This window comes from Mus pahari, chromosome 5 (assembly GCF_900095145.1).
Source record: "Mus pahari chromosome 5, PAHARI_EIJ_v1.1, whole genome shotgun sequence".
Classification (NCBI taxonomy): Eukaryota; Metazoa; Chordata; class Mammalia; order Rodentia; family Muridae; genus Mus; species Mus pahari.
Genome location: NC_034594.1, coordinates 139,755,249 through 139,763,702, shown reverse-complemented (window position 1 = coordinate 139,763,702; position 8,454 = coordinate 139,755,249). Strand labels below are relative to the sequence as shown.

General features: G+C 50.1%; 1 protein-coding gene across 1 annotated transcript in view; it reads left to right on the top strand.

Moving 5' to 3' along the window:
- Positions 1 to 6,575: 6,575 nt before the first annotated feature.
- The window catches only part of Uck2 (uridine-cytidine kinase 2), a 59,235-nt gene continuing 57,356 nt past the window's right edge, over positions 6,576 to 8,454 (top strand). Inside the window, exon 1 of the mRNA XM_021197956.2 lies at positions 6,576 to 6,978. Coding sequence (XP_021053615.1) covers positions 6,880 to 6,978 — 99 coding nt within the window. The 5' untranslated portion in view covers positions 6,576 to 6,879. The remainder of the gene's footprint in view (positions 6,979 to 8,454) is intronic.

The window sequence follows — 8,454 nt, the reverse complement described above, 5'->3', positions numbered from 1 at the left end:
ATGGTTTGAGCCACCATGTGGTTGCTGGGATTTGAACTCTGCACCTTTGGAAGAGCAGTCGGGTGCTCTTACCCACTGAGCCATCTCACCAGCCCCCAACATTAGCTTTTTGTTTTTGTTGTTACTACTTTGAGACTGGGTCTCTGTTGCCTCTGTAAGCTACAGAGTGAGACTCTGTCTCAATTAAATGGTAGTTTTGGTTTTGTTTTAGAATTATTTATTTTATGTCTATGAGTACACTGTAGCTGTCTTCCGACACCAGAAGAAAGCATCGGATCCCATTACAGATGGTTATGAGCCACTGTGTGGATGCTGGGAATTAAACTCAGGAAGAGTAGTCAGTGCTCTTAACAGCTGTCTCCAGCCCCTAGCAAATGGTAGTTTTAGACAGACACGTAAAACATTAAAAGTTGTACATATTAGTAAGATACTGTACAATGTTGTGTGTGTATACACACATATCATTGTATACTGTAAATATCAGTTTAAACATTTGACTCTTTTATTTAGATACTTTATTAATATAATATACTATATTTTTATATATTTATTATTTTATTGTATGTCTGTGTGCCATGTGCACACTCAGCATATCTTTATGAAAGGACAGGATGTCTTGATGTTGACTAGAAAGAGCCTTTGGGGATTAGGAATTCATCCTTTTGGAACACGTAATCCCCGAATGCTATACCCTGTGTGATCCAGCTCTAAGAAAGAGAAGGGGAGGAGGTTATTTTAACAATGAACACGTAATACATTGCAGTGATTTTCACAACCCTTCTACCAGTTGGTTATCACCTAATAGTGCTGACATTTACAGACTCCAAGTAACTTGTCAAAATTTACAAAGGTAGAAATAGCTTATCTGATGGTGTGCTGTTTGCCCAGCATGGGCAACGCCCTCAGTCTGATCCCCCGGCGCTACAGGAACAGGGCTCTGTGATGAAATCTCCTGAATCAGACCAGCCTAAGAAGGTATGTGAGACCCTCGTCTCAAAGTTAGAGGCAAAGCCAGGACATCAACCCTGGTTTTCCGGCTAGCCCTTCTTCATCCTCAAGGCGGGACAGTGGTTCACTAACTACAGTGAGGAAAAAAAAATCTTCTGGGGAGCTTGTGAAAGACTGCAGGGGGCTCAGCCACTGAATTCCTGATTCAGAACTTCTGGGGCGGAGCCCAAGCCCAAGCAAGCATCTCCAGCCGCACTGTGGAGGAAGGCTGCAGCTGCAGCTGCTGCTCCTGCAGGTCTGACACTGCACTGTGCTGTTCTATCCTTCCCAGGCACTCTTGCTTTTCTGTCCATCAGCATCGGGCCGTCCATGAATGATGAAGGTCACAGGGTAGAGAGGTTGAAATGGCCTTCCTGACAGAAGGTCATCGTTTCAGAACAGTTATAGACGGCTTGTCAAAGCAACTGCTGACTGGGAAAAGGTGGAAAGTAGTTAGAAAGGCAACAGAGAGGGGGAAAAAAATGGTCAGGGTGGTGCTGAAGTGTGGTAGCATCTGTTCTCCTGGTGGGGGATGAACAGGCGCATGGAGAATCGGTCATTGTTCCTGCAGCACCTGCAGGCAGAACAATTCCATTGGCTCTAGGAAGGAGGGGTGTTGGTGCTTCAGGAGAGGGGGCAGGCAGACAAAGGACTGTGGGCAGCAATGTCTCACTGCTCTTTGGCTACAGCTGTAGCTGCGCACTCAGGCTGACTTCATTCCCAACTCTTCTCCTGGCTGGGGCTTGAGCCGGCTGAATCTGCATAAAGGAAAAAAGAATGATCACAGAGAAACAAGAAACACGTTTTCTTGAATGTGTTGGAACTCTTAAGGAATACATATATTAAGAGATAACATGTAATTGGGGGGGGGTGGGGTGGAGGGCAGAGGGTCAGACTGAAGTCACTTTGGCATCTGCGGTAATTGCAGAGCAGGTTCAAACGTGATATGAGCATCCCCTGGCTGAGGGATTTGTGACTGGCTCTCAAGAGAGGATGACACAGCACAGGGAGTAGCAGAGGCAGCTTGCTTTGCTCAGTGCGGACAGAGGGAGATGCTTGCTCAAGTCCTTGCTGAGGTCATCATGCTGAGTCTCCTCGGAATACTTTAAACAGAGGAGAACTTCTTCTGTGCAGGCAAGCCAGCCCCAAGGACAGGGAAGGGAGAGCAAAGAGAGGCCAGGGAAACAAAGTGGGGTCTGTGCAGCTGGTATCCTCTGCTAACCACGCCTATTTCTGCATAGAAAGCTTTCAACATTTTCAGAGCATTTTTGTGGCTATTAACACCCGTACTGGTATTGGGACTAAGCAAGGTACAAAGAAATGTCTTGAGTTAGCTTGGTTACGCAGTAAGCTCAACTAGGAAGCCAGCACACCTACCTGGACTGGCTGTAGAAAGTTACTGTGTAATTCTAGAAAAAGCAGTGGAAATTAGGAAGGCCTCCAAGCCCAGCCCCAGCCATCTACAGGCCGCTGGGGGTGGGGCAGGACTAATTTTATGCCTCATCATGATTTGGAGAATGATGTAGCATGATCAGGGTGTGGTTTGCAGACACCGCAGAAGAGAAATTTGTGAGAGGAGAAGCAGAAGAGAGCCGAGAACCACACTCCTGATAACTGAGCCACCCTGGGAGAATGGCATCAATCCCAGAGGGCTGAGCTCCTGGGACTTGGTCCTATCCCTCTTAAGAGGTCCCAGGTTGGCTGGTGAAATGGCTTAGTGGGTAAGAGCACTGACTGCTCTTCCAAAGGTCCTGAGTTCAAATCCCAGCAACCACGTGGTGGCTCACAACCATCTGCAATGAGATCCGATGCCCTCTTCTGGTGTGTCTGAAGACAGCTACAATGTACTTATATATAAAACAATAAATAACTCTTTATTTATTTATTTTGGCTTTTTCGAGACAGGGTTTCTCTGTATAGCCTTGACTGTCCTGGAACTCACTTTGTAGACCAGGCTGGCCTCGAACTCAGAAATCCACCTGCCTCTGCCTCCCAAGTGCTGGGATTAAAGGCGTGTGCCACCACGCCCAGCTAAATAAATCTTAAAAAAAAAAAAAGAGGTCCCAGGAGGTTTTTGTACTGTTACACAGGGAGTCAACTATCAGTATGAATTTTGGGCAGGGACAAGCTACATTGAAAATGTAACAGCCAGGAAAAAAAAAAATTCTAAAGTAAAATTAGTAGCTGAGTGTGTTGACAAACTCCTCTAACCCCAGCACTGGGGAGGCAGAGGCAGGAGGATCTCTGTGAGTTCAAGGCCTGCCTGGTCTATAGGGCAATGTTGCAGGGCAGTGATCTCTCTTGTTCTCTCTCCCCCTCTCTCTCTACTCTCTTCTCCCCCTTCCCTTAAAAGTAGTAAGCACACAATCATAATCAGAGGAATATTTTCTTTTTTCTTTTTTTAGAATTTATTTTTATGTGCTTTGGTGTTTTGCTTGCATAGATTTCTGGGTGACGGTGTTGGATTCCCTGGAACTGGAGCTACAGAGAGTTGTGAACTGCCACATGGGTGCGGGGCCTTGAACCCTGGTACTCTGGGAGAGTGGACAGCACTCTTAACCCCTGAGCCACCTCTCCAGCCTCACTTCTTCTCTCAGTATGATAAGATGTGTCTTTGTTGGTACCTTTTTACGGCACCCTCACTTGTTCGTCCACCACCACCATGCAACAAATGCATCCTGCTTGCCTGCTCTTCTCCTGGGGCGTGGGGTGGGGCTGCAGAGATGAGATGTGGTGTCCCAGAGGACATTCATGGAAGCCTTACTTTTTGCCACCCACCGTTCTAGGAATCGGGATGGAGTAATAAAAAGGGGCAAGAGATGTGTCAGGCAGTTCAGAGTAGGCTAAGTAAAACTGACAAACAGATCCTGACACAAGTGTCTTCATGGGTAGGGAGATGGGCACGCGGCTAGTGTACACGATACGGCAGGGTTAGGAAGATGTTAATGGTGGACTCTGGGCAGTAGATATTACTGTTTTTTAGTACTTTTGTTCTTTGGTGTTTTTTGTTTGCTTTTGAGATAGAGGAGTTTTTGTGTAGCTTTGGCTGGCTCTAGATCTCACAGCGAAAACCAGGCTAGCTAACAGTTTGCCTCTGCCTACCAGGGGTTGAGATTAAAGGTGTTTGTCACTATACCCAACCTACATATATTGCTTACTGTAATATATTTCAAATTCATTAGTGTGCGTGTGTTAAAATATGGAAACGTCTAGAGGTGGAGATTTTGGAAAAGTTCATGATGTGGCCTCTTGCTTTCCTCTTTCCCTTATCTAGCTACCTACTAGCTAATCTGCGGACTCATCGAACTCCAGATTCCAACAAGCCTCACACTGGGCTATAAATAGAGTTCTGCAAATCCTTGAAGACTGTTATATTTCCTTTGCAGAGAATAGACTTTTGGGAGAAGTCAACCCACCCACACTGTCTCTGCTGGGGAATGGAGTGAGGGCTAGACAGCCTCTCCCAGATGTCGCCTGTGGACACCAAGCTGTTTTCTTGGGGATGAAGTGTGGTGTTGATGGTGACATAAAATATCTCAGAAGAGAACATGTATAAGCAAGACAGTGGTAGAGACAGTGGGATCAGGAAGGTCCGGTTCAGCTATTTAGGGAGTAAAGGGTCAGCCTGGGTTACATAAGATCCTATCTCAAAAGAACAAAATAAAGAGCGCTTGTCTCCTCCTTCAACCCCCAAGATTTCTCTGTGCAGCCTTGACTGTCCTGGAACTCAGAGATATTGGGGTTAAAGGCGTCTGCCAACAATACCCAGCTAAATCCTTGGTGATTTTCCACTAAAGAATTGGAAGTTACTAATTTCCTTTTTGTTTTTGAAGTCAGTATGAAAGAAGATGCGCAAGCTGGGCGTGGTGGCACACGCCTTTAATCCCAGCATTTGGGAGGCAGAGGCAGGCAGATTTCTGAGTTCGAGGCCAGCCTGGTCTACAAAGTGAGTTCCAGGACAGCCAGGGNTACACAGAGAAACCCTGTCTCGAAAAACCAAAAAAAAAAAAAAAAAAAAAAAAAAAAAGAATGTATGTTAGACTTAAAATTTTTTATTTCCTTTTAAACTTAAAAATTGTAGTGCAGCGGTGGCTGCACATACATTTACTCCCAGGACTCTCTCAGGAGGCAGAGGCAGGAGGATCTCTGTGAGTTTGAGACCAGCCTAGTTTACAGAGTTTCAGGACAGCCAGAGATACACAGAGAAACCCTGTCTTAGAAAAAAACAAAAACAAAACAAAACCCAATCAAAACCCCGTTTTATGTATATAGGCGTTTTGCCTGAATGTATATCTGTGCACCATATGTTCCTGGTGGAAGCAGGGTCCAGAAGTGGGCATCAGATACCCTGAAGCTGTCCGGTGAATGATGGGAATTGGATCCACATACCTCTGGACAAACAGCCAGTGTTCTTAACTGCTGAGTCTCTCCAGCTTCTTCAGCCCCCTTTTAGGGCCCCATCAGTTCAGAGTTCGGTGTCGGCAGTGGTGGCACACACCTTTAATCCCCCCAGCACTTGGGAGGCAGAGGCAGGTGGATTTCCGAGTTCAAGGCTAGCCTGGTCTACAGGTTCCTGGTTCCAGGACAGCCAGGGCTATATAAAGAAACCTGTCTCGACCCTCCACCCCCCACCCCTAAAAAGAGGTTCAGAGTTCGGCGAATTGGAGATTCTAGTCCTACCTTTCAGGTGTGCCCAGCAAAACTACCCTTTCCGGTTCCTTTAGGAGTCTTTTCAAGCCCCAGTACTCTACAGTGATATTCATTGTTCTAAAAACTTGACCTATGATAATTCATTTTAGCCCAACAAAAATCCTAGCGTGTATCGTTTTTTATTTCCATTTAATATACGGGAACACTGAGGCACAGTGGCCTTGCTTATGGAACTTGATGTGAATGAAGAAATCTGGTTCCCGCGGTGAAGATTCCATTTAGTCTTTTTTAGTCTCCATTTGGTACTGCCTTCCTAAGTGACAAATTGCCTGCCTCTAATAAACTAGGTCAGTTAAAGTCATCAATGAATCGAAATGGCATTGTTATGTCTCTATTTTCATTAACCCTATCTCCACGGGAATGAAAGTACTGAGGATCTAGGATGGTGTGAAAGGGCACTGGTTTTTCAGGGAGGGGTAACCGTCCTCGAGTCACCCTTCTTTTAGGGAGTCACATGAGGACAGACCTGCTAAGGAAAATGGCACTTGGGGGTTTCCAAGACAGGAAATCTCTTAAGCCGAGCGGCTGACACACTATTTTGGCACACAGAGGGTGGGAAGGGAGTCTCTGATAGCACAAGTTTCAGTGAGGATGAAGGGTCTAGGCATTAATTCTCCATCTTCATATTCCCAGCCTTTTCCAGTTTTGCGTCTCAAACCTCCAGTCTCTGCTCTGCCTGGCAGTCTCTTCTAGCTTTTGATCTCTTTTGAAATAGGACGCAGAGTGGCGCATTAAAACGCTGACCTAGCCGGTTTCTTCAACCTCCCACCCCACCCCCCCGCTCCGTCCCAGAAAGGGTTAATCGGGCGGGTGGGGAGGGGAGTGGCGCTCACACCTTTCCCAGAGACCTCCGGCGGCGGCGGGGCCCGGGCGGGGCGGAGGCTGGGGCCAGACTCCTGGCGAATAGCAGCGCGCAGCCCGCCCGGATTGGAGCAGCCACATCACGCTGACCTCTGCCTGGGATGTAAACCCCACGGGCCGCCACGGGCACAGGAGAGCTCTAGGCACCTCCGGGAAAGCCACCTCGGCCTCCCCCGCGCCCGGGCTCCAGCCGCGGCCGGCCCAGCCTCGACCTCAGCAGCGATCAGCTGCGTCTGTCTGCGAGGAGCCGAGCGAGCCCGGTCGCGGGCGGGGAGCGTGCGTCGGTTCGCACAGGCTGCGAGAGGAGGGGCGGCGCGAGTCATGGCCGGGGACAGCGAGCAGACCCTGCAGAACCACCAGCAGCCCAACGGCGGCGAGCCCTTCCTGATCGGCGTGAGCGGGGGCACGGCCAGCGGGAAGGTAAGAGTCCGCGCGCCCTGCCCGCACGGCGGGAGGCGCATGTGGCCGGCGCCCGCGGGCCGTGTCAGTTGCAGCCTGCCACCGCGTGGCCCGCGCGATCCTCGTTCTGGGCCGCCGCGCTCTGGCGCCGCCAGACCCCGCGCAGGCTCGGGGCGCGGCGTTGGGGACCAGCGGGGGGGGGGGACCCGGGCGACCGAGGGTCCCGGGTGCAGGTTCCTCTTACAAGCCCCTCGCAGGGATGGTGCACTCCCTCGCCGGTTCCCGGCGGCGGCTGTGGCGGCGGCTGTGACTCGTGGTCAGGGTCTTGTGGGGGAGGGGCGGAAAGCGGATGCTTATTGTTTTGCAAGTCGGGTGTAGGGACCCGGCTTTCGGGGCTTCCCTCGGATCCCCGGTGCGCTCCTCCGCCCGGCCTGGCCGTGGCCCGCCGCCCAAGCCCGTGGGCTGCGAGGGTGGCCGGAATGCGCGAGGTGGCGCGCCGGCTGCGGGGAGCCCACCTGGGGTTTGCAGGGCTTTCCGGGAGAGCCGAAGCTCGATGGGCGCAGTCACGGATGGGATGACAGCAAAGGGGCTGCTGTCTTTTATGCTTAGAAGAGAAAACCGCATCAGTCTTAGTGAGAAAGTTGTACTGGCTCCATGCTCTTCGGTGTCCCGGTCGCTCGCTCCTTGGATCCCAGGGAAGAGGCTACCGAGTCTGACTTTGCGAGGAACCTTTTTCCTTTGTATTTTCTCCTGCAAGGCAGCGAGGGGCGTCTTGACTTTAACCCCGGGTCTTTACTGCAGGTGGAGAAGGGTGGAGCCCTCCCAGATGGTTCTTTCTTTACTCCCCCTCGCTCCCTTTTAAGCTGTGGCTGCTTGTTCGCCTGCCGTTTAACAGCCGCCAAGTTCAGTGGGCGCTCGGGCTCCATGAGGGGAGCCCGAGGGAGCTGGGCGCCGCGTGCGGCCGCTGGTGAGGCGGGATGGTGAGTCCCCAAGGCTGGGCAGCGTGGAGCAGGAAGGCTGGATGGCGCCATGAGACGCGCGCCACGAGCCACGAGGTTTTAGCTTCCAGCCCATTTCTCCTTGGCCCCTCCTCCATTTTGATTTTTACGTATTTTTCCTCCAGGTCTGGAGTACTTTAGCCCAGCAGCCCAGACCGGGCGTTGTGTGCTGCAGACTCCAGTATTGATGAATTCCGCCTCTAGTTTAGCTTCCGTGGTTAGGATTCTGAAATGCTGTTTAGGTCTTGGAACTTAGGTTCTCCCCCCCCCCCCTTTGCCTGTTAACGTGCTAAACTTAAAAAAAAAATGTTCTTCACTAGTTCGTCTAGGACCCCTTATCAGCTCTTTTTGGAATTACCTCTGCCGCGCTGTTCATTTTCCAGTATTCCTGTTGTAGAGGAATTCATGGCTGTATTCCCAGAGAAAAGTTGGGGTAATGTTAGCCTAAAGTCCAGTTAGCCCTCTTAGTGAGGAAGAGACTTTTTTTTTTTTTTTTTTT